This window comes from Sinocyclocheilus grahami, unplaced genomic scaffold (genome assembly GCF_001515645.1).
Source record: "Sinocyclocheilus grahami isolate Dianchi unplaced genomic scaffold, SAMN03320097.WGS_v1.1 scaffold465.1, whole genome shotgun sequence".
Classification (NCBI taxonomy): Eukaryota; Metazoa; Chordata; class Actinopteri; order Cypriniformes; family Cyprinidae; genus Sinocyclocheilus; species Sinocyclocheilus grahami.
In genome coordinates, this window is record NW_015505644.1 from 1,504,653 (window position 1) to 1,530,883 (window position 26,231).

The 26,231-nt window shown below is 41.4% G+C and overlaps 1 protein-coding gene across 2 annotated transcripts; it reads right to left on the minus strand.

The window, feature by feature from the left end:
* Nucleotides 1–427: 427 nt before the first annotated feature.
* Nucleotides 428–26,231, minus strand: rhobtb2a (Rho related BTB domain containing 2a). 2 transcript variants are annotated; one of them, XM_016235297.1, is made up of 10 exons: nucleotides 25,948–26,231; nucleotides 21,814–22,015; nucleotides 21,520–21,623; nucleotides 16,306–16,491; nucleotides 11,041–11,993; nucleotides 7,283–7,401; nucleotides 5,962–6,112; nucleotides 3,560–3,648; nucleotides 2,890–2,995; nucleotides 428–1,497 (listed from the first exon to the last, which is right to left on the minus strand). In XM_016235297.1, exons 1-10 carry the CDS (start codon nucleotides 26,007–26,009, stop codon nucleotides 1,301–1,303), a joined length of 2,169 nt encoding a protein of 722 aa, XP_016090783.1. In that variant the 5' UTR covers nucleotides 26,010–26,231; the 3' UTR covers nucleotides 428–1,300. The 2 variants fall into 2 exon arrangements, with proteins under 2 accessions (XP_016090783.1, XP_016090782.1); XM_016235296.1 differs by lacking the exons at nucleotides 16,306–16,491; nucleotides 21,520–21,623; nucleotides 21,814–22,015; nucleotides 25,948–26,231 and adding an exon at nucleotides 14,390–14,529.

Here is a 26,231-nt window from a genome sequence, read left to right on the forward strand (position 1 = left end):
TCTATCTATCTATCTATCTATCTATCTATCTATCTATCTATCTATCTATCTATCATCTGTCTATCCGTCCGTCCGTCTGAGTAACTGTCTGTCTGTCTGGCTATCTGTCTGTCTGTCAGTCAGTCTGAGTATCTGTCTGTCTGAGTGTCTGGCTATCTATCTCTCTATCTATCTATCTATCTATCTATCTATCTATCTATCTATCTATCTATCTATCTATCTATCTATCTATCTATCTATCTATCTATCTATCTATCTATCTATCTATCTATCTATCTGTCTGTCTGTCTGTCTGTCTGTCTGTCTGCCTGCCTGCCTGCCTGCCTGTCTGTCTATCTTTTTATTGCAGTGTCAGATTTACTGCTGCAACAACATCATGAATATCTGCCTCCATCCAGCCAATGCCTAGAACCAAGACCCTGCCCTACTTTTTTTTTCTCGATAATCCATTTCATTCAGATGTGCGTCTCAATTCAGAAGAAAAGTCGCTACTTCACTGCAACTTTAAGTCTTGTACTTTGTCTGTACAGTATGCATTTTTAATGTCTATTTCCTGGCCCTGTGTTTTTCCATTGTAAATGCCTTAAAGTACCAATGATTATCATTTTCTGTGGTAATCAACGTTATTCCAGATGCTGTCAACGGAGCTTAACTCACATTCAACCTACAACATGGCTATGGACTGATGCGCTTCTGTGGAGTCACGTCCACTTGTGGCACTCCACGAACCATCAATTTTTAAATTAATAATACCTTTAGATGTTGAACGGTGGACACCATTTGAATCTTGAGAACATCGGTCTGTTGAAGTGGTTTGATTGTAGATTATATTTGCTGGTTGCTCTAAAACGTTCCGGTGTTCTTGTCCTTTAGAGCTGAAAAGCACTTATTAGCATTTCAAGTTATGAATATGTGCAGTCCTGCCATGCATGTTTCTATACAGATGAAGATATGGTTATGTTTGGGGAACCGATGCTGAGCAAAGATTGTCTGTTAACAGCAAACTGTGCAGCGCTCTAATACCGCAGGATATGATGTCACAGGAGGATGTCAAAGCTGATTTGATTTGATGAAAAATCCAACCAGTAGAAAGACTCAGCAGTGTGCTTTTAGTCAAAGCCTTGTGTTCCTGTCCTGTTTCATTTTTGCTTGTTCTTCAGCAGCTAAAAGCAGGGCTTGGGCATTTTGCTCAACAGAAAATGTGAATAGGTCATCTTATAGAGTTGAAAAAGGTTATCATTCCTTGTTTTTATATCCCACATTTATGGCTGTTAGGTGGGTCATGCACCCTGAGAGCCGATCAGATGACTGCAGAAGAACCAGAAGACGGAGAATTGGAGGACGGTAGATTCCAGAAGAGCCACTTGCGTTTACACTGACGCTTTTGGTACAGGTAATCTTCCTTCTCACGCTCCTTGCGAGCCCGCTGATAGTGATCTTCTTCCTTTAGATACCACACTGGAGGCCAGCGATGTTTCTCAAAGTGCTCCAGGTTATCTGCAAGGCAGAATGAGACCGTGATACCAGCTTAATGCCAAATTAATTTCAGTACTGCGATAACTGTTTGGTTAGGGACGCCTGTCACACTGAAAAAAATAAAATTCTCAGTATTCAGTATTCATATTTTTTGCTTTGCTTTCTAGGAAAAATAGCCAAACATCCCTAAAACAAAATAAATGTATTATAAACTAATCAGTCAGTATGCTTTGTTTGATCAAAAATACAATAAAAACACTGTGAAATATTATTACAATTTAAAATGACTCTTTTTTTTTTTTAGTTTATTTTAACATAAAATGTAATCCTATAATGGTAAAGCTCAATTTTCAGCAGGTTTTTTGTATTATTATTTATTCACGTTTGATCCTTTTTTACAAAAATTTTAATTAAAAAAAATAAAAATCTTACGGACCCAGACCTTTTGAATGGTTGTGTATACAGGATAAATTAAATTATTAAATATAGAAATTGTGTTCAATATTAAGAATATATTCAGAGAATATATCTTGAATTAAATGAAGAGTTCATAAAAATCCATTATTTACTCATTATCATGTTGCTCCAAGTCCATTTACCTAGTTTTAATATTAAAGAACATATATGCAGTATAATACATTTAACAATTTCACAGACAGCATCAAATAATGACAATGTAAGCAATCAAACCAACAAAAATATATAAGTGCTGTGACAAATCCCAGTTAGTCTAACGCAGTACACGTAGCAAGGTTTTTCCTTTGCTTTTTCTTTTTAGACAGAGATAGATATCCAATAGATAGATGTAGCGTCTGCGTAGGATCATGCATGTGCGTTGGACTGTTTATGGCTTAAAAGACCCTTTTAGCCTTTTGACATTTGCATATAAATTACAGTTCTGGTCAGAGATGTTACGTTGTATAGGGGTTTTAAATTGCCAAATGGTTCTTCGCCGTCAAAGAAGATTAGAACCAGCCCCCACGGGCATCCTGCAATCTGAGTTCAAACACATTCTACAACGAGCTGTAAATGGCCAAACGAACACACACACACACACACCCAAACTAAGCTAGTTTTATTTTTTTTATAATAATTAAAAAGAATAGAGAACGCTAGTGATAGAGGGTCAAGTTTTTTTATGATAAATCAAAACAAGTAGATAGAATAGATTAATAATACAATAAACATGATGATTTCTATCAGTTTCTATGACCAACGCAACTTATTTAGATTAAGAATTTGTCTCATTACAAAAGTCTGTAGCAGAAAAAGTTGGCTAATGAAAACATCTGAACAATTGAGCATGACAGGGGTCTCATTTTTTCAGACTGTCATGTCTCAATATTCATTTTGAAGTTAAAATAATTCTTGAAAAATTGGCATTTATACTGATCTGAGGGGCTGTTGAATTACCTGTAGATTTGGCCTTCATGTCTCGAGGGAATTTGCGACAGACTCTGTTGTAGTTGGTGCAGATGTGATGGAGGCACCAGTCAGTCAACTGATGAGCACAGTGGAACTAAAGGGAACAATCACAGAGAAGAAAACTCTATGGAGAAAATCAGATGCTTTGAGTCCCCTCCTAGACCTCTAAACAACTAGTCTATTTGGTTCCTAACCACTCCTAAAACAGAGACTCTTTATTCATATCACTTCAGCCATGTACACACTGCAACTAAATGCAGTTGTCAATTCACCTTTTAGTTCTTAATCCTGTTGTGTACACACACATTTCAGTATTTTACTGAGTGACAACCGCATTCTACAGCTGAATATTCCTGAAACATTTAGGTAGTAACAAATGTATTTACAGAAATTCCACGCAGTGTGTACAACTGAACAACTAGTTGTTACTGACGTATTTAAACGTGTATTAGAGTTGTGTCTCTCTTCTGTATGAGCAGTGCAAGAAAACACAGGCAAAAAGTACAAGTTTGACTCATTTGTGTTGCCAGATCCTGCAAGAAAAAACAGCAAACAAGAACAATCCCAAACCTAAATAAATCAAAATGCTTTATATGTTAAAAACAGGCAGACAGACAGACAGGTACATGTTCATTCTGTCTGTCAATGGTACGCTTACCTGGGCCATGTCCAGATAGAGCAGAACATCTCCATCTATATCAGCTCCCATCATGGCAGCTTCTGTCAGTACCTTCACAGTGTACAGCTCTAGGACAGACACACAACACTCATAAAAACAACATAATAAGTCACCATTATTTTTGGTTTGTATTCTTTGTTAATAAATGACTCCGCAGCACTTTACAATAAGGTTCCATTTGTTAACATTAGATAAAGACCCCGTGTGGTGAAAATCAAGTGTTTAGCGTTGTTTGCATGTCTGTCTGGCGTTTTAATGTTTAAAGACAAACCATGTGCAAATTCATCAGTCAACACCATGGCTGAGCATTTTCTCTTTGCAGTAAACCAAAAAAAGTCTTAAAAACGCAGTTTGAAACCTGAAAGACTAATTGACCAGTGGTTTCTTCAAGATTTTTCTATGGGGTGTTATAATGGGGTTTATCCAATTATGTGTGTGCAGACACTGACATCCCAAGGTTCTTGTAAGGTTACTTATTAGAAACACAGGCTTTCAAAAATAAACAAAACTGCTTCAAAATTCACATTTTTGGTATGGGTATATGCAGATTACATTGTATTGTGTAGTGTTTAGCTTTTACTTTTACATGTGAGTGGAGACGGGGATTCATTTGCATATTCAAGCCATTTGAGGCATTAATAAATTATTTTCACAGGGAAACAGGGTTTTGTACACTATGTTATACAGAATATCACATATGAGTTTTAAGGGATTAAATTAGTGCCTGCAGATTTGCATTATTAAATAACATTAACAAATATTAATAAACACTGTAACAAATGAATTGCTCATTGTTAGTTAAATGCTGCTTAATGCATAACTACTGTTAATTAATGGGACTTTATTACAAAATGTTACCATCAAATCTTTATATTTTTGAATTTGGCGGGCACTTTTATCCAAAGCGACAGTTAGTCCTTAAACATTTTTCATAGTGATCGCTTGATCTGCAGCAGAGGAGTGAATCATGCTGTCTCTGGATGCCAGTGTTGCCAGGTCCACTTGCATATTAAAAGCGGCTTTGACCGAGTTCTGTTAAAATGCAAGAACTTAATAAAATGTGTACTTTGAATGCAATGTATGGCAAATGTAGGCTAGATGCATATATGTTACAGCTAGGCCATAGAGGAAAGCCAGTCCATGCCCAAATTAGCTTCACATCATGCCAAAAACACCCCTTAAAGGGTTAGTTCACGCAAAAATGAAAATTAACCCATTATTTACTCACCCTCAAGCCATCCTAGGCGTATATGACTTCCTTCTTTCAGATGAATCCAATCGGAGTTATATTAAAAATTGTCTTTGATCTTCTAAGCTGTTTAAGGGCAGTCAGTGGGTGTTGCATGCATCAGTCCAAAAGAAGTGAAATAAAGGGCATCCATCCATAATAAAAAGTGTCTCACACGGCTCTGGTGGGTGAACAAAGGCGTCCTGTAGCGAATCTGTGCGTTTTTGTAAGAAAAATATCCCTATTCAAAACGTAATAATCACTTTAATCTAGCTTGCGCCAACAGTTGTACACGGAAGCAGCTCCGAGCGGATGCCGTATGAGGTCAGCGTTGCGCATGCGCCGGTGAGTCTCGTGAAAACCAACGTTTGTTTACAGAAGCAAAGTTTCCTTACTTTAGCAAAGGAAAATCAGTCTCCTCTTGGCTTATATCGAAATCCTCCGACATTCTTCTTTACAAATACTCAATTTGTACTTCTAATAAGTGACCGTTGTTTTGTTTTGATCAAAAACAAATCAAAACCGTTGTTTTTCCCCTTCGCTTCCGCATGCGTCACTTCTGAGCGGCGCATGCACAGCGCCGACTTCCTACGTAATCCGCCCGGAGCTGCTTCCGTGTGCAACAGTGAGCTCAAGCTAGATTAAATTGATTATTACGTTTTAAATATGGTTATTTTTCTTACAAAAATGCATCGATTCACTACAGGAGGCCTTTGTTCACCCCCCGCAGCCGTGTGAGGCACTTTTTTATTATGGATGGATGCACTTTATTTCACTTCTTTTGGACTGATGAACTGCAACACCCGCTGACTGCCATTAAACAGCTTGGAAGATCAAAGACAATTTTTAATATAACTCCGACTGGATTCGTCTGAAAGAAGAAAGTCATATGCACCTAGGACGCCTTGAGGGTGAGTAAATCATGGGCTAACCTTCATTTTTGGGTGAACTAACCCTTTAAGCATGGTAAAAATCACTGCAATTTGCCATCTGAAGTGACTTGCATTATATTTCAGTACAAAAGGACACACTGTTATTTTCAGTCACTGTCTCACTCCTCAACTCTAGTTAAAGGTCTAAATTTACACAGGATTTGGTTGCCTACGGAGATCAGACTGTTATGTGCATCATCGTCTCAGGTTTGTTTGTGTACCTGTCAGCGCTACCAGGTGAGGCAGACAGAGACGGTTTGCAAGAACAATGAGTTCCATGGCATCCAGATCTGGGCGAGAGCAGAAGCAGCCAGCATAGAGATACTCCAGCACAGCACGCATGCAGCTCCGCGTAGTGTTAGGAAACAGCACCTGACAAGACACAGCAACAAACTCAAAGAGGCTTTTTCAGGGGAATAAGAACTCAGTGTTAAAGAACAGTATGATTAGAGTATGCTGTCTTCATTAGTAAAGTTCAGCTTTAAGCTTATGTTAACATTCTGACATACAATGGGGTCCAAAAGTATTGCATAAGCACTCCATGTTTTCAGTCTAAGTATTTGTTTTGTCCTACTTGACAGCAGAAATCAAGCAGCATGAAATCCACAAGTTAAATATAAAACCCATGTTTAAATTTTTCACCATGATCTAAAGAGCATCTTGTGCTTCATTGGAAGCAAGAATATCTGACCATCACGTCACAAAACTACTTATTTGGTTAGTGCCCTAGAAATTGTGCAAAATCTGAAATATACAGTATTTATTTTACTTCATTATTTTCCTTTGTTTGATTTTTTTAAATCCTAAAAGTTCTAGATATAGCATTAGAAATGAAGGGTTAAAACTAGATCAAGACCAGATGTTAAGAGGAATTTTCTATTTGTCTCTCAAAAATAATGTTACTTCATTCTAAGAATAAAAGGCAATAGATTGTTCAACACAGTATAATTTTAGTATCACTGAAATACTATTATAATTTTTAATAAAAAAATATTTTATTCTTATTTTTTATTTTTAGTCTTATTTTCTATTTTAATTTTAATTTTGGTTAGTTAATTTTATCGTGTGTTTTGTTATTTGTATTTATTTATTTTTAGTTTTATTTTAGTATCATTTTAGTATCAAGCTAAACTAAACGAAAATGAGAAATGTTACCTTGGCATCAAGCTCAAATAAAATAAGTTTTAGGGTTTATTTTAATTTTATTTTCAGGTTTATTATTGCTTTAGTTTTAGTTAATTATTATAACCCTGGTTCAACATCATCACTTGTGTCACAAATGTCCTATCATCTCTATTTGCTCCAGATATTACAAAATTAAAACTCCCGCTTAGTTATTTATCTCCTTCTATTCTTTCCAATTTGAATACATAAAAATCACAGATGTTCATCAGGTTCCTGTCAAAAACTACATTAGTTCATGTTAGACAAACTGTGAAATTGTACACAGTGTAACCATTAAAATACACACCACAAATATCATCTTTAAAATCTCAGTGTTCCCAGTGGTACTGGTTTAGACATATTGTGAGCGCACTGTACCTCTTTTGTACAACTCTCCACAAATGGTCCACCAAACATGGCTGCCATCCAATCACAGCTTGAGATAAGCAGTGGTTTATGGGCCATGATGGTGCCATCATCCAACCTGAACACCACATCTGCAGGAAAGAACAGACAGACTTCTGTAGCTTTTCAAATCACTATTATAATAATACGTTGTATAACATGCCATATAAACATACTCTACTCTCTGGTAAATCAACATCCAGTACATAGCGAATCCGATGCTGAAATGAAGTGATCATCTTGACAACTTAAAAGGCACTCTGTGACAGTGGCTTGACATTACATTCCACTAAAGCACAATCATAGTGCTAGAGTGAAGGATAAATAAATAGAAATGCTCAGTGTTTATGTTTGGAGAGGGAAAAGCTCGGTCAGCATTGCAAGACAGCTTGATGTCCTCCAAATCCTGAGAGTGCTGAAAAACACGATACATCCGCACCGGTTCTCTCTACCAGAAGAGCACTGATTATGAAACCGAAATCCAGCTGACAAAATATGGGGGCTTGTTTTTTTCTCTGGGGGTGAATAATTGAGCTGAAGTAGAGAGGAAAATAGCTTGAAGGGGCATTCTGCTGGAGCTCATCTCACATTTGAAAAAAATGTGCTTTGGTTATAGACAATGCTGGGCGACCTTCTGCTAGAATGTGCACTGTACGCCCAACGTGTGCAGATATCAAAAAGTTTGCTTTTTAATATACAGCTGACAGTATTATTCTACACAGCACAGAAAGGTTGGGGTGGCAAATAGGGACATTTACAGGAAAAGGGCGAAAGGACTGCAAAATGAGTCCCATTGGTTGTCTGAATCCTGTTGAAAAATCCAGCATATGCTGGTTAGGTATGTTTTGAAGCATGGCTGCTGGTTTGAGCTGGTTTAAGCTGGTCATGTGCTGGTCCTGAGCAGGAGCTAATTGCTTAGGACCAGCACATGGCCAGCTAAGAACCAGCTTAAACCAACCATGCTTCAAAACATACCTAACCAGCATATGCTGGTTTTTTCAACAGGGAAGCTCATCTCACATTTGAGAAAAATGTGCTTTGGTTATAGACAATGCTGGGCGACCTTCTGCTAGAATGTGCACTGTACGCCCAACGTGTGCAGATATCAAAAAGTTTGCATTTTAATATACAGCTGACAGTATTATTCTACACAGCACAGAAAGGTTGGGGTGACAAATAGGGACATTTACAGGAAAAGGGCGAAAGGACTGCAAAATGAGTCCCATTGGTTGTCTGAATCCTGTTGAAAAATCCAGCATATGCTGGTTTTTTCAACAGGGAATGCTATGCGAAGTTAGTGTAACTGACACATATACAACAAATAAATAAGGTAAGTGCTATTTGTACCATTCCAGTTAGGATTTAAACCGACATCTCAGGAATGGGAGGCGTGTGATCTAACAAGCACGCTAAATTCCATTACATTTGGAAAAGGGCGAAAGGACTGCAAAATGAGTCCCATTGGTTGTCTGAATCCTGTTGAAAAATCCAGCATATGCTGGTTAGGTATGTTTTGAAGCATGGCTGCTGGTTTGAGCTGGTTTAAGCTGGTCATGTGCTGGTACTGAGCAGGAGCTAATTGCTTAGGACCAGCACATGACCAGCTAAGAACCAGCTTAAACCAACCATGCTTCAAAACATACCTAACCAGCATATGCTGGTTTTTTCAACAGGGAATGCTATGCGAAGTTAGTGTAACTGACACATATACAACAAATAAATAAGGTAAGTGCTATTTGTACCATTCCAGTTGGGATTTAAACCGACATCTCAGGAATGGGAGGCGTGTGATCTAACAAGCACGCTAAATTCCGTTACATTTACCCCCCTAAACTTCATTCCCATCAGGGTCACGGCACCAATGTAACCCTTCCCGTTCTACTCAAGGCACTCCAAGCGGGATTTAAACAGGCGTCTCCTGGATGGGAGGCAGCGCAGTAACAAGGATGTTAAAACTGTCCTCCATTATAGTAAAAATGCTAACATAATGCACAATGCTAATCACAGTTCTCAAAAACAAACAGAGACCTACATATTTTTTAAGACTGGGTGATATATTGAATGTTCATTATACATTTGTGATAATTTTGCTGCATCATGAATATTGCGAAATTTTAAAGTGCTCCTATTATGCCATTTTGAATATTGCCTTTCATGCATTCTGTAATGTAGCTGTACAGGAATGTAAACAATCTGCCAAAGTTGTAAAGGTGCACGATAAATAAAACTGACTCCCAAAAGAAAGAATCGACTCTGAACAGCCTAAACGAGTCGTCAGTAATTCCAAACCCACTTCCGTGACGTGGTAACACAATTGCATTGTTCTACGTTGACCCACGCTCAAACACTGTAGCTGGTTTGTGTGTTTAACATCATGTCGAGAAGATGCTGTATCCTATGCTGTGAAAGTAAATTTGTTTTATTTTCACTTCCGAAAGATGAGGGTGTAAAGAATCAGTGGTTAAAATTCATTTTTCCCACTGTACTACAGCAGTACAACCCTAATCTGTGTTACCGTCATTTTATTGACGACTGCTTCTCTAATCTCTGGGAGTTCAACACAGGATTCACAAAACGCTTGCTTTTGAAAGATGGCCCAGTACCCAGTTTATTTGGACCAGCTGGCTCCAATAAATCTCAAACTGTAAGTATGATGAATAATAGATGTTCATGTTTTCTATTGAGTGTTCAAAATATGGAGCTTTGGCAATGGGCATATCGTTTCCGACACACGATTTACGTGGTAGACCAATCACAACAGACTGGGCTGTCTGACCAATCAGAGCAGAGTAGGAATCTTAGAACTGCTTTGAATGAATAGTTTGAGAATCGTTAGAAAAAGAGGTGATATTAAATGCATATTTTGAGAAAACAAAATAGTTTTTACCTTGCATGCATGTAAACGTATTGTAGAAAACTCCCAAAATAATATCAGGAACCTTAAAAATGGCATAATAGGGGCATTTTAATGCTTTTTTAATTATTGTAGCCCAGTTTGTCCTGAATACAGTTTGTCCAGTTATTAAACTTTAACCATTAATATGTTTATAAGCAACTGAAAAAAGCACAAATGTCAGGGCATGTCAAAATTTCTCCAGGGCCCCAAAACACCCTCAGACCCCAGAGGGTTACGTTTCCTAAGGAGTTATTTCCTTAAGTGTTTGATTCTTACTTTAAACTATCCATTTCAATTACTTATTTCAAAACCATGGTTAAACGATCACTCAAGATCACCCAAAAATGTTTGTGAGATCTCTGTGTGACATTGCTTAAAATTTGTACTCCCATTTTCCATATACAGAAGGTTTTGGAGAAGATATGTCATTTTGCGGCATATAAATGAAAATTGTTAAATATTTTTATATCGCTGACAGAACACTACCTAGAAAAATAGTGTGAAAGCATGTAATCTAACTAGGTTTATAATGCATTTGACTTCTTTTATGTAACATTTTGAATGCCAACATTTCATTTTGATATTCTGAATAGCTGTTTGGTTGAAATAATGGCCTCTAACCTTCTCACCAATTTCAGAGCAATTCCATTTGGTCAACAAGTCTTGAAATGTACTCTCGAAGATTTCATGTAAAAGCAGTCATAAAAGCAAATTAGATAAAAGCCCACCTCATTAACCAACTACTGTAGTTGCTTTTTGGATGACTTTACTATCATTCTGGCCCATCCCTAATAACTACAGTACCAAGCAAACATACAGTTCACATGCCTCTCACCAGAGAAGGTCCCTTTGGCCAGACATTCTTTCACTCGATTGGTGCGTCTCACATGAAAGGCCTTGGTGATCTCCTGATTCATGAAGGCCTCATCGTTCAGGATATTAGCCACCATCATACGCAGGTCAAACACTTCCAGCAGCTCTGCGATGTGGGCCACCTGCATTAGCTCCTTCTCCCGCTCATCTAGTTTACCTGTATACAGGTACCGCAACACCGATCGAAATGGACCGGGCTGCATTGAAGGGTCCATGTGAACAACGGTCATTTTTCTAGGGTTGAAGGTGACGGGGTCATCCACCATTTCTTCTTGGATGCTAATGAAAGCACGACTCAAGGCTGGGAGCAGACGACCGCGACGATCTCCGTCGCCTTTTAGAGTTCCATCACTGGTGCAGGCACGCAAGTTTGCTCTATCTCCATCGTCACTACTTTCACAAACGTCAAAACTAGCTGCGCGCATCAGCAAATCACGGCCAGAAAACGGTGGCCCTCTGGGTCGTTCTCGCTCTCGTTCGATCTCCTCAGGACCCCGAGGTTCGGTCAAGAAGAGGTCGTAGAACTTGGAGGAGGATGTGGCAAGGTAGATGCGATGGGCGAAGATCCTCTGGCATTCCTGGAGGACTAAGATGACGTCTGCGCAGAGCGGGTCCTCCAACAGCCGACTAGCGTGCTCTTCGATATTACTGGGAGGGGCGGGAACGGTGATAATGGGTGGAGGGGGTTTTGGGGGAAGGAAGGGGGCTTGGAGGAGTGGCCTTTGAACATTTCGTAAATGTGACTTCCAGAATTGGAGATGACGACGGGAAATGAGGGCTGCTCGGATAGCATTGTCGAAAACGTCCTTAACCCCGAACTGAGCAACTATGCTGGTCTCATAATAAGGGACGCCTAGTTCTTTAGCCACCTCACGGCCTTTCTCTGGCGCCAATATCTCATTGGATTTAATGGGTCTGAAACAAAAAAACAGCATTATACTAAAGAACTAGCTTTCCTCAAAATGAAAATCTTTATCAGTCATCATTTACTCACCCTCATGATGTTCCCAACGTTCAAAACCAAAAGACTTACCACACAAGGAAAGTGAATGGGTATGGGTCAGGGGTGTCCAATCCTGCTCCTTGAGGGCCTATGTCCTGCATAGTTTAGCTTTAACCATATTCAACAAACCTGCCTGGAAGTATCTAATTGCTGCATCTGAAAGCTGAAAATGCTGTCTGCGCATCTTGAGGTAGGAAGGCAAGAAGGCACGTCCGAATCCTATTATAGTGTTACATCCTGTCTACTGAGATACCTTCATCTCATTGATTTTTGAAGGCAGCATATATGTATCCTTTCCTGCCTATGATATTCCACAATTCTGTGTGTTCAATTGACCCTTTGCAAAGACCCCCCCCCCTTCATTACTGTTGCTACTGTATGTCCGACAAGCCATGGCGCTCACAAGCCACACACCATGTTCTCATGCAGTAAAAGTACATTGCGGAGCAAAGAGAAAAGACAAGAAAGAGCAGGTTACTTTTGGTATGAAACTAAATCTCAGCTTTCAAATATTGTTTACGTTTTTTTTTTTTTTTTAATTCAAACAATAAATACCGTTTTGTGACTCTTTAATGTGTTGTGACAGATAGCTGTAGCACCTCAGTTCAAACGGCACGTCAACCGATCATGTCTTCCTCTTTACTAGTTTACTAAGCACGAAATAAACATGAATGAACATCAGAAGGTATCTTGTTTCAACCATGGAAAGACGTCAAAACAACATTTTTCAAGTTCAAGTTCACCAACGTTAATCTACTCTCCTGTCTGGCTTGTTTTTCAGACAAAAAAGGCAGCTTCGGCATTATGATTGGTCAGATCGCCTGTCAATCAAACTCCCTGCGAAGCATCAATTCCATGACAGTTGAGCCCAGTTTGTTTGCAGATGTATGTTTGTGAACAATTGTTTCAACTTTTGATTTCATTTCTAGATAAAAATATATATTGTATTAATTAAATATTAACTTAGTTGTGACCAAAGCTTTATATATTTTATTGTAGATCATTAGACTTGAAGCCTGTCTGAAATCAGTTCTGGGAGATACCTTCATGCACAAATGATACCTGCAAAGTCATTGCTTGAAAGGGCAGAGAGGCAACAAGTCAACTGCCTAAGCTAAACTCAGCATAGTGGCCCTCCATGAAAGAGCAGGATTAGACACCCCTGGCATACAGTAAGTGCAGTTGAGCTTCAAATATTACAAGATAGCATCATTAAAATAGCAAAAATTATAAATCTCATGCACAATATTATGAAGTTACATGATAGCAGCTTTATGAGGAACAAACTAAAATGTAAGTCATTAATCACTGAAAATCTTCACCTCCACCACTGCTCTCAAATTTCATTCATGCTGTCATTTAACAAGATACATCACAAAAGTTCAGAACAACATGAGTGTGAGTATACACAGAATTGTAATTATTTTACTGTTTTAAAATATTGTTACAGACTTTGACATAGGATGCATTCCACTTCGCCTTTAGACACAAACTTGTGAACTTCCCTAAGCACTTCCCCTTGGAAGAAGCCCACTGTCATTTTGAAGTGTGTTCCACTTTGTGAAGTGGATGAAGGAAGTTTATATTGACAGACCCTCGATTTTGACCGAGGGAGCAAGTCTACTTCCTATGTACACTTTAGACAATTCCATAAACCACAGTGCAACACAACTGTGACATTTAATTTTAATGTTGTGGCGTTTAATGTCAAATGTAATTTACCCCCACCCCAAATAATTCTATGATATATAAATGATTATTTTTAATAATTAAAACACCCCAAGCATAACTATATACATATACAATGCTGCATTAAACAAATTGGTAAAGTAACAATGTAAATAATATATTATTATAATAAAACTTCATATCGGGTTCCAAGTGATCAAGGGTTTAGGACGTTCCAATTCAGTCCATTGCAAGGGTTCAGCCAGTAGTGAACACTCGTGCAACTCAATCAGCGACGTACATCCGAGTCAATGAGATGGAGAGAAGTTAACAAGGGAAGGGCATAAAACAACAAAGTGGAATGCAGCCATAGATTTAACAGTGTTCCCAAACCCGTTCCTTGGGGCACCCCAACACTACACATTTTCAATCTCTATCTAATCGAACACGCCTGAATCAACTTACTAGATCATTAGTAAAGACTCTAAGACTTTAAATGGATGAGATCAGGGAAACATCCAGAATGTGTACTGTTGGGTACCTCAAGGAACAGAGTTGGGAAACACAGGTTTACAACATACAACTGTTGCATTTCTAGCATTAATGGCTACCAACAGTTGCATTTGCTGTCTTAATTTACCTGGCCAGTGGCCGGCGAGCTCTGTTCACTGCCTCCAGGTCAGCATACCGCAGGTCTAGCTGGCAGCCCACTAGGATAACAGGAGCTCTGGGACAGAAATGCTTGATCTCAGGGTACCACATCGTCCTCACATGGTGGAGTGAGTTTGGGTTTAATAAATACCGTTTTGTGACTCTTTAATGTGTTGTGACAGATAGCTGTAGCACCTCAGTTCAAACGGCACGTCAACCGATCATGTCTTCCTCTTTACTAGTTTACTAAGCACGAAATAAACATGAATGAACATCAGAAGGTATCTTGTTTCAACCATGGAAAGACGTCAAAACAACATTTTTCAAGTTCAAGTTCACCAACGTTAATCTACTCTCCTGTCTGGTTTGTTTTTCAGACAAAAAAAGGCAGCTTCGGCATTATGATTGGTCAGATCGCCTGTCAATCAAACTCCCTGCGAAGCATCAATTCCATGACAGTTGAGCCCAGTTTGTTTGCAGATGTATGTTTGTGAACAATTGTTTCAACTTTTGATTTCATTTCTAGATAAAAATATATATTGTATTAATTAAATATTAACTTAGTTGTGACCAAAGCTTTATATATTTTATTGTAGATCATTAGACTTGAAGCCTGTCTGAAATCAGTTCTGGGAGATACCTTCATGCACAAATGATACCTGCAAAGTCATTGCTTGAAAGGGCAGAGAGGCAACAAGTCAACTGCCTAAGCTAAACTCAGCATAGTGGCCCTCCATGAAAGAGCAGGATTAGACACCCCTGGCATACAGTAAGTGCAGTTGAGCTTCAAATATTACAAGATAGCATCATTAAAATAGCAAAAATTATAAATCTCATGCACAATATTATGAAGTTACATGATAGCAGCTTTATGAGGAACAAACTAAAATGTAAGTCATTAATCACTGAAAATCTTCACCTCCACCACTGCTCTCAAATTTCATTCATGCTGTCATTTAACAAGATACATCACAAAAGTTCAGAACAACATGAGTGTGAGTATACACAGAATTGTAATTATTTTACTGTTTTAAAATATTGTTACATACTTTGACATAGGATGCATTCCACTTCGCCTTTAGACACAAACTTGTGAACTTCCCTAAGCACTTCCCCTTGGAAGAAGCCCACTGTCATTTTGAAGTGTGTTCCACTTTGTGAAGTGGATGAAGGAAGTTTATATTGACAGACCCTCGATTTTGACCGAGGGAGCAAGTCTACTTCCTATGTACACTTTAGACAATTCCATAAACCACAGTGCAACACAACTGTGACATTTAATTTTAATGTTGTGGCGTTTAATGTCAAATGTAATTTACCCCCACCCCAAATAATTCTATGATATATAAATGATTATTTTTAATAATTAAAACACCCCAAGCATAACTATATACATATACAATGCTGCATTAAACAAATTGGTAAAGTAACAATGTAAATAATATATTATTATAATAAAACTTCATATCGGGTTCCAAGTGATCAAGGGTTTAGGACGTTCCAATTCAGTCCATTGCAAGGGTTCAGCCAGTAGTGAACACTCGTGCAACTCAATCAGCGACGTACATCCGAGTCAATGAGATGGAGAGAAGTTAACAAGGGAAGGGCATAAAACAACAAAGTGGAATGCAGCCATAGATTTAACAGTGTTCCCAAACCCGTTCCTTGGGGCACCCCAACACTACACATTTTCAATCTCTATCTAATCGAACACGCCTGAATCAACTTACTAGATCATTAGTAAAGACTCTAAGACTTTAAATGGATGAGATCAGGGAAACATCCAGAATGTGTACTGTTGGGTACCTCAAGGAACAGAGTTGGGAAACACAGGTTTACAACATACAACTGTTGCATTTCTAGCATTAATGGCTACCAACAGTTGCATTTGCTGTCTTAATTTACCTGGCCAGTGGCCGGCGAGCTCTGTTCACTGCCTCCAGGTCAGCATACCGCAGGTCTAGCTGGCAGCCCACTAGGATAACAGGAGCTCTGGGACAGAAATGCTTGATCTCAGGGTACCACATCGTCCTCACATGGTGGAGTGAGTTTGGGTTTGCAATGGAGAAGCACAACACCACCACATCAGACCTGTTAGCAAACCAGAGACAACTCATTAACTTATACAGGTTAAAACTGTTTAGTTTTCTTGGTAACCTTTTTAGGGTCACCTTTGACTTCTACACAATGTAAGCTTTTCAGTGAGAGCAAAGTTTAATCTGATAAAGTTCTGTGGAATATGACATTATATGAGCATTTACTCATCACCATTTTTTATTAGTACAGGTATAAATAAATAACTTCACAAACCTTCACAAAAGTGGAAAAAGAGGGACAACATTAAAAATGAAGAAGAATAAAACTACCTAATCATTTATAAATTAGTATAAATATAATTAATCTAGTGTGAAGGAGAGAGGTAATCCAAGTTCCCTTTCAGTCGGTCACTACGAGTCACGTCATGACAGACGAATTGGGATCTCACTTCGAGAGACCAATCTACTTCAAGTGTAACTAAACGAGCCAATGCACATTGGCATGCAATTATTGCATCCAGCTGCCGCTGATCATAGCGTGAGCATAAAAAGTCAGCCGGTGCAATGCATACCAGGCTTTTTGCTTCTGAGCCGAGCGACAACATCGTTCTGCTCCATCCAAGAGTCTTCAGTGAGCTACGAGTTCAACATGCTCTTGGAAGCTTCTGGTATTGGCGGACGGCGCTTCAGCGGTGGTCGTTCCTGTGTCGAGTGGGTTGCGCACTTCAGGCTGCACTACCCCCTGTTGTGCTGCAAGTGGCCATTTCCCCTGTGCGCCTCAGCACTAAAATAGCATTACCCTGAAAGAGCAATTTCTCTAAAAGAGTACAATAAGCGGTGCGTCTTTGTAAAGACGACGGATAGTCTTTTTAAAGATGCCGTTTCACCCGTGCGTTTCTGGATGCGGTTGTTACCTGGCGCTGGGTGATGGTCATGATCTCTGCTTCACGTGGCTGGGCATTAAACACGCTAAGGTGGCGTTCGCGGATGAGTCATGTTCCCATTGCGGGAAGATGACTATCTCGGAGCTGCGGGCCAGGCTCCGTTTCCTCCAGGGGGGTGGAGCTCCGTTGCCTCTGCCGCGATCTAGTGTTCGTCCTGGCGGCAGGTGGTCTAAGGGTTACAGTGGTGGCAAACCCCTCAGGGAGCCAACCCTCGGGGGACCATCGCTCCTCTAGTGCTTCGCAACCAGTTGAGCCGCTAAAGGAATGCGCTGGACCCTCTTTAAAGAGCGTACCAGCGGTATCCTTCACTGCTCCTCCCGACGACCGGATGTCGATCACTGCATCGGAGGGAGAGCTCTCTGGAGAAGAAGATTCGGCTGCGCTGCCGCCCTCCGGGACAGTGGCAAGGCCTGAATCGGATCCAGAGATGTCGGCTATGCTTTCCCGGGCCGCCGAGAGGGTAGGGCTCGAGTGGAAACCTCCACCGCGTCCCGGGCCCTCGAGGTTGGACGATTGGTTTCTCGGGGTGGCTCGCACTGGTTCTCAGCGCCCTGCCTCAGTGCCTTTCTTCCCGGAGGTGCATGAGGAGCTCACCAGGTCATGGACAGCACCTTTTACTGCCGGAAACCGAACTGCTGGTTCCTCCTCCCTCCCCACCCTCGACGGTGGTGCAGCTAGGAGGTATACAAGTGTCCCCCCGGTGGAGCGGTCGGTTGCGATGCAATTGTGTCCTAATACCGCCTCCACCCGGCAGGGCGAACCGTGCCTCCCCTCCCGGGTTTGTAGGTACTCGTCGGGCCTGTCCGGTGATGCTTATACGGCCTGTGGAGAAGCTGCCTTCGCCTTAACCGCTACGTGTCTACACCGCGTGTCTACACTTGTGGTCCAGGAGCGCCATCTCTGGCTGTGTCTGGTTGATATGAGGGACGCCGACAAAGTTCAGTTCCTTAATGCCCCTGTGACCCAGACCGGCCTCTTCGGCGACGTGGTCGAGAGATTGGCCCAGCAGCTCTTGGCTGCACAGAAGCAGACTGAGGCGGGTCGTCACACCCTGCCCCGGTGGGCAGCTGCTGCCTCCACCCGTCCGCCGGCTGCAGCACCCCAGCCTGCTCGTCGCCGAGGGTGGCGCCTTGCGTCCGCCCCTGCTCCCGCGGCACATCCGCCTCCAGCAAGCGGCGCCGTGGAGAGGCCGCCCCACCCGTCCAGACCCCTGTCAAACCTGGCGGCGAGCGAAAGAGCAAGAGGCCCCGGGATGGGTGACCCAGAGAGGGAGGAAGCTGCTCTTTGGGGGATGGTGAAGGCACCTCCCCCGGAGGAGGGCCAGGTGGAGAATTTGGAAAATCTCGATGAGAGAGCGGTTTTCTCTATTTCTGGGTCCCAGGAGGGCACGGAGAGTCGCGGACGGCCCAACACAGGACCTCACTCATCCTCTTCCTTCGTCAGCCGGCAGCAGCAAGCGGTTCGAGAGCGTCAACAAAAGCCCTACTCACGCACCCTCTGCCAACCTGTGGAACCAGGTAAGCGTTGCACCGTACACTCAGACCCCTCTCTGGTCTGCTCACAAGCTGCCCGAGTTCGGTCCCTGCGGTCCCACCTCACTGCCCCACTGCGGGTACGGCAGTGGTTCCGTTGGTCCCGCTTGCACGGTATCTGGGTGCCTGGCTAGCGCTACCCAGCCCATCTCGCTGACTTCTGCGGACCATCAGCCTCGGCTATGCGATTCAGTTCGCCCGGAGTCCCCCCAAGTTCAGCAGCATCTGCTTCACAACATTGAAGCCGATGCTCCTGTCTTGCGTGCGGAGATCACAAGTCCTACTGGCGAAGGATGCGATAGAGCCAGTCCCTCCAGCCGATATGAGGACAGGGTTTTACAGCCCTTACTTCATTCTACCCAAGAAAGGTGGTGGGTTACGACCAATCTTGGACCTGCGTGTCTTGAACCGGGCCCTTCACCGGTTACCGTTCAAGATGTTGACGCAGAAACGCATCTTCGTCCGCCCCCAAGATTGGTTTGCAGCGATCGACCTGAAGGACGTGTTCTTTCATGTGTCGATCCTTCCACGCCACAGACCATTTCTGCGGTTTGTGTTTGAAGGACGGACATACCAATACAAGGTCCTGCCCTTCGGGCTGTTCCTGTCTCCCTGTGTCTTCACGAAAGTCAGGGAGGGGACTCTTGTTCCCCTCAGAGAGCAGAATGTCCGCATCCTCAACTATCTCGATGATGGGCTTATACTAGCACAGTCTCGAGCTCAGTTGTGCGAGCACAGGAACCTGGTGCTCCAGCGCCTCTGACTGTTGGGTCTTCGGGTCAATTGGGAAAAGAGCAAACTCTCCCCGACGCAGAGGATATTTTCTCGGTACGGAGTGGGGACTCGGTAAGAGCAGGATGGCGGTCCCACTGAAACAATTTCAGAGGCTCCTGGGGCATATGGCAGCTGCAGCGGCACTTAAACCGCTAGGGCTATTGCATATGAGACCGCTTCAGCACTGGATTCATGGCCGATTCCCGAGGTGGGCGTGGCAGCGCAGCACTCACCGGGTTCAAGTTACAGCCGCCTGTCACCAAACCTTCCCCCCGTGGTCAGATCTTACGTTCCTTCGGTCAGGAGTGCCCCTAGAACAGGTCTCCAGGCATGCTGTGGTTTACATGGAAGCCTCCACCACCGGTGAAGGACGGACATACCAATACAAGGTCCTGCCCTTCGGGCTGTTCCTGTCTCCCTGTGTCTTCACGAAAGTCAGGGAGGGGACTCTTGTTCCCCTCAGAGAGCAGAATGTCCGCATCCTCAACTATCTCGATGATGGGCTTATACTAGCACAGTATCGAGCTCAGTTGTGCGAGCACAGGAACCTGGTGCTCCAGCGCCTCTGACTGTTGGGTCTTCGGGTCAATTGGGAAAAGAGCAAACTCTCCCCGACGCAGAGGATATTTTCTCGGTACGGAGTTGGATTCGGTCGAACAGAGGAACGTGCGTGGTCGGTGCTGACCTGCTTGAATTCGTTCAAGGCCAGGACAGCAGTCCCACTGAAACTTTCAGAGGCTCCTGGGGCATATGGCAGCTGCAGCGGCACTTAAACCGCTAGGGCTATTGCACCAGCTCTTTGTCTGTTACGGAGGCCGGCAGAAGGGGAAGACCGTCTCTAAGCAGAGGATGGCCCACTGGATTGTGGATGCCATCGTCCTGGCCTATCAGGTACAGGGTGTGCCCTGCCCACACAGGTTGTGAGCTCACTCTACTAGGAGTGTTGCATCCTCCTGGGCGCTGGCTCGTGGCACCTCGCTGACAGGTATTTGTAAAGCTGCGGGCTGGGCGACCCCCAACACGTTCGCTAGATTCTATAGCCTTCGTGTGGAGCCGGTTTCCTACTGTGGATTCTGCGCTCCGGTCGCAACTCGCCCGCCACCTCCTCCTTTGGTTTCTCCCCAGTGAGCCTTCTTGCACAGAAGCTGTGCAAGGTCAGGGAGGACGAGGAGCAGGTCCTGCTTGTGGCGCTATATTGGCCTACTCGGACCTGGTTCCCCGAACTAGTGGATACTGGCACTGAGAGGCCCCGGTTAGTGTCCAAGTGGAACAGGTACGTTTACCCAGTGTTATCCAATCTCACTGAGAGGGTAGTGTTATGACAATGGTGAATGGCCTTCTTATTGCGAGCCCCGGCCTACACCAAAAAGGGGCGCAGGTGGCTTGCATAGGGCACTGGAAGGGGCAGCATCCATGGCGCTTCGGTAGGGAATCCCAATTCGTCGGTCATGACATGACCCATAGTGACCGACTGAAAGGGAACATCTCAGTTACGTATGTAACCCTCGTTCCCTGAAGGAGGGAACTGAGATGTCACGTCCCGTCGCCATGGCTGCTGTACCACCGCTGAGCGGCCGGATCACCGGCTCGGCTCCTCAGCGAAAACCTGGTATGCATTGCACCATTTGCACTTTTTTGGCTGCCTTTTTATGCTCACGCTGTGATCAGCGGTAGCTGGATGCAATAATTGCATGCCAATGTGCATTGGCTCGTTTAGTTACACTCAAAGTAGATTGGTCTCTCGAAGCGAGATCCCAATTCGTCGGTCACGACGTGATGTCTCTGTTCCCTCCTTCAGGGAACGAGGGTTACATATGTAACCGAGACGTTCACCTGCCATACGCAAATCTGCGGTCCTTGTGATGGTCACCGAAAGTGTCCCAGAGACGCAAGGACACGCTGACATCATCCACCACATCCCTGGACCTTTCTAGAACCTGGCCGGAGAAACACACCTATCACATGCATGGAGATTTACCCGAGAAACTGAGTATGACACATTTTTCAACATTTTATCAGATTACTTATCAGGGAAATTATCGAAAGTAGCTACCATCACACATTGCATCATCATTTCTTTCATATATTTATTTTATGAATAAGAATATGGCAGCAGGCATTCCTCACCTCCTGGCAGACTCTGTACTGATCTATTGCCCAGACAGTGGGCACATGTGTGGCAAGTAGCTGGTATTGTGTAAGCGTTGCGTTACAGGCCCGGGCACAGATAAGACGGGTCTTTCCAACTGCATTGTCTCCAACCACCACACACTTGATAGTCTCGACATTTGGCCTCTCATAGTCCATGTCAGAATCCATAAAATGGTGCCTTTCACACACACACACACACACACACACACAAACAATACAAATGTAATAAAGAGAGAGAGAAATTATATATATATATATATATATATATATATATATATACACGGTGGTGTGAAAAAGTGTTTGTCTTTGTGTAATATTAAAATTTGTTTGATGATCTGAATCTTTTAAGTGTGACAAATATGCAAAAAATTAACAAAACAGGAAGGGGGCCAACACTTTTTCACACCACTGTATATATAATTATTCGAAGCAAATAAATGGGACCCTCAATATGGAAGAAAAAAAATATTGCCAAGCCACTACTACAAATGCACAAAGACATAGACATGTGAGTATTGGTTGATTATTGCATTATTGATAAATGGGTCAGTGGCATGATGCCATTTTTGTCTATCTATCTATCTATCTATCTATCTAAATGAATGAATGAATGAATAAATAAATAAATAATATATATATAAGCAATTCACAGACACAATGGCCTTTCTATGATGAATATATTTAGATATTTTTAGTTCAAAAAGATGAGAATATTTATGATTTCAAATTCATGACATATAAAAAATAAAAAAGGTAAACTTTTATTTACAATAATAATTAATATGTCTTCACTCAAATGCATTGCAGGTCCAAGAAGAATTATGTTATTACTTTTTTATAACACATGAAATTACTAGTCATTAAACTGAACATTTTCTTGACCAAAACAGGAAAACAAAAATTAAATTTCTAAGAATGTGGCACATAAAAAAATTCCAATCCCATGACTGTCATAAGCAAATTCTCAGTTATTCTCACATCCCGACTTCCTCCATTCACCCTTTTAAAAGTGATCTCTGTAATTGTGGAGTTTCAAACAGACCTGATTCAACATGTTGAGCAATTAGAACGGCAACACATGAAATTAATAAAGGAACGACAGCCCTACTGTCTCTGTATCGATGCCAATGACATCTAATGAGGCGTCAGAGCCCTAAGGTACACCGGTCCCATTTCAGTTGTGTACTAAATGTTTAACTTCCATGCAAATAAATTAATCACTTGCACCAACACAAATAGGCATACAGTTGTTCAAAAACATCCCATAAATTGAGTTTGGTCATTAAGGCAGTGTAACTTCAATAGAAAAACAGACCTCATTTACTTTCAGTATATTGAAAGTGCACATGATATTCTTCAAAAAATAATGTTTTGTTTTCCACAGAAGAAAAAAGTTATGCAGTTTGTAACGACATTGGGGTGAGTAAATGATGAAGTATTCGTTTTAAGTGAATTATTCCTGTCATGGTGAGTGATAGAATTTTTAATTAAGCTCAAAGCTGTTACCAGCTTCACCATCACAAAGCTTACGACGTCACTAGAGGTAAAAAAGCTGATGGGGTTACCAGCTGGGCTGAGCAATTAGAACGGCAACACATGAAATTAATAAAGGAACGACAGCCCTACTGTCTCTGTATCGATGCCAATGGCATCTAATGAGGCGTCAGAGCCCTAAGGTACACCGGTCCCATTTCAGTTGTGTACTAAATGTTTAACTTCCATGCAAATAAATTAATCACTTGCACCAACACAAATAGGCATACAGTTGTTCAAAAACATCCCATAAATTGAGTTTGGTCATTAAGGCAGTGTAACTTCAATAGAAAAACAGACCTCATTTACTTTCAGTATATTGAAAGTGCACATGATATTCTTCAAAAAATAATGTTTTGTTTTCCACAGAAGAAAAAAGTTATGCAGTTTGTAACGACATTGGGGTGAGTAAATGATGAAGTATTCGTTTTAAGTGAATTATTCCTGTCATGGTGAGTGATAGAATTTTTAATTAAGCTCAAAGCTGTTACCAGCTTCACCATCACAAAGCTTACGACGTCACTAGAGGTAAAAAAGCTGATGGGGTTACCAGCTGGGTGATCCCAAAAACAGAGGAACAGATTCTAATGATAAAGTGCAGCTGGGATGAGATGTTGCCATTGTTTTTTTTGTTGTTGTTGTTGTTTGTCCCCCTGAATTTATCCTGTAACAGATGTGTTCCATTAAACTAGTGCATCCCAATATGCTTACTTATGCACTATTCTGTGCCATTTTGAGTATAAATAGTAAGAGTAGTGTGTTCACACCCTATGGTTCACACCAAAAATTCAGAAAATAAAAAGTGCACTAGAAATTACGTACTGGAGGGGGCGGGGCTATCAGACTCTGACGTTGGATGACAAAATAGTATTATATAATTCATACACTAGGTGGTTGAATAAATACTGCATGAAGTGTATAGTGCGTCACGCATTACACAACTCTACTCAAAGCAGAAAACTTAAAAGGATAGTCCATCCAAAAATCAAAAATCTGTCATCATTTAGTCATCCTCATGTTTTTCCAAACCAATTATTATTATTATTTAATAAGATAAAATAATTAATGTATTAATAGTATGCATATATATGTGTGTGTGTGTGGGGGGGGGATAATCAAAATATGAGTAAATATGAGTTCCATCTTCATTCATCATAACAGGTATATTTATGTCAAAATGAACAACATACTGAGGCTTCTCTGACCTGTACTTATTAAAATATATAAAAGAAAAAGTGATCATACAACATTTTATTTAAATGATTATAAATTCTGACAAACATAAAGAAATAAAAATAAAGCAGTATTAAACTTGTATTGTTTTGATGCTTAAGCCCCACACATAATCAGATAGCTAATGGTCATAAACGTAGGTATATGCCACATTTAATCAATATGGGTGCATTAGTCCATCAACAGTTCCGGCAGTTGATACACACTCACGTGACAGAAATATTGATTCAATCACGAGCGCATTATCAAAAATCCACTAACGTTACTTCACCTTCAATTCTGTAAATAGGCCTACACCATCGCAATCACAATAGTGCAGGCATAAGCATTCTCAGCTCTAGATTATGTCGATCGGAAAGAGCCTACATTCAGTTGAATACGAATAATATTAAGTTATGTAACAGATACTGGTGTATTATTACCTCGTGTCTTGAAAATGGAGCTTGCTCGTATAGCAGCACAGCCTTTGGTTTCCAAGGAAACGGAATGTACTCTTCCTCTATTACTGAACCAAGACCTTCTCATATTAATGCAGTGTTATTCCACTAATATTCTAATCCTAAATGGGTAAGGAGCATCTTCTTAAACTCCGTCCGATGACTGATGAAAACTATCCATCTCACTCAAAACTAGAGCACAATCTGAAGCGTTACGCCTTTCAAGAGCTGCCACAGTGTTACCTAATGATGTACGATATTTGCTAGTAAAGATAGTAAGGTCGAACTTCCAAAGGGTGGTCACTTAAACCATTTATTTATTTATTTACTCGTTTTATTTTAGAATTTATTATTTGGGCTATAGTGATTAGATATTATTAAAACAACTTAAAAATATAAAAAATAAAATAGGTAAATGTACTAAAATAATGTAATATTAAAAATATCAAATAAAGTAGCCTAATATATATTTTTTTTTACCAATTAAAATATATTTGACATAATTCAGTTAAAACGCAGGCTATGTGTAATGGACAAATTAACTAAAACCACTGACACAAATTACTTTTTTTTTGGACACTCGAATGATACTGAAGGATGATATTGCCTATCCCGTTTGCAGTCACAGAAAACACTACAGCAGTAGCTTTTGTATCTGCCATGTAAAACCAGATGTATTTCTGATAACATACAGCAGCATCGATTGGATCTTAACCGTGCTGTAGCCGCATTTTCTGAATGAAATAAAGTGTGTTCTGCCTCACTACACAGGCTATTATGTAACCGCGGATGTCTCCTTGAGAAATGACACTTAAAGTGGCGTCTTAATACTAAATAACAGCCACTTAATGTCCTCATAAAGCAGTAAGTAAATAGAGAGACACACAGAGGCTGCGGCTGCTCTTACCGCATCACAGGGAAGTGCTGCATCGGCTCGGCCGATATGGGGAAGCGACAGAAGAAATGCATCGGCTGTGGCTGGAGACTGAGGAAAGCTGGAGCTCAACTTCATTTTCGGATCAAGAAAACACGGCTTGGAATCGCTGCCGCCAATCAAACCGCTTGCGAGTGGAATTGCTCTTCGTTTCTCAAACGCCATCGGATGAATCGTTGAATTTGGGCTGGGGCTGTCAGGCAGCGGGGCCGGACAGACTGCTCTTGGTGTTTCCTCAGTTACCGTACGAACTGTAC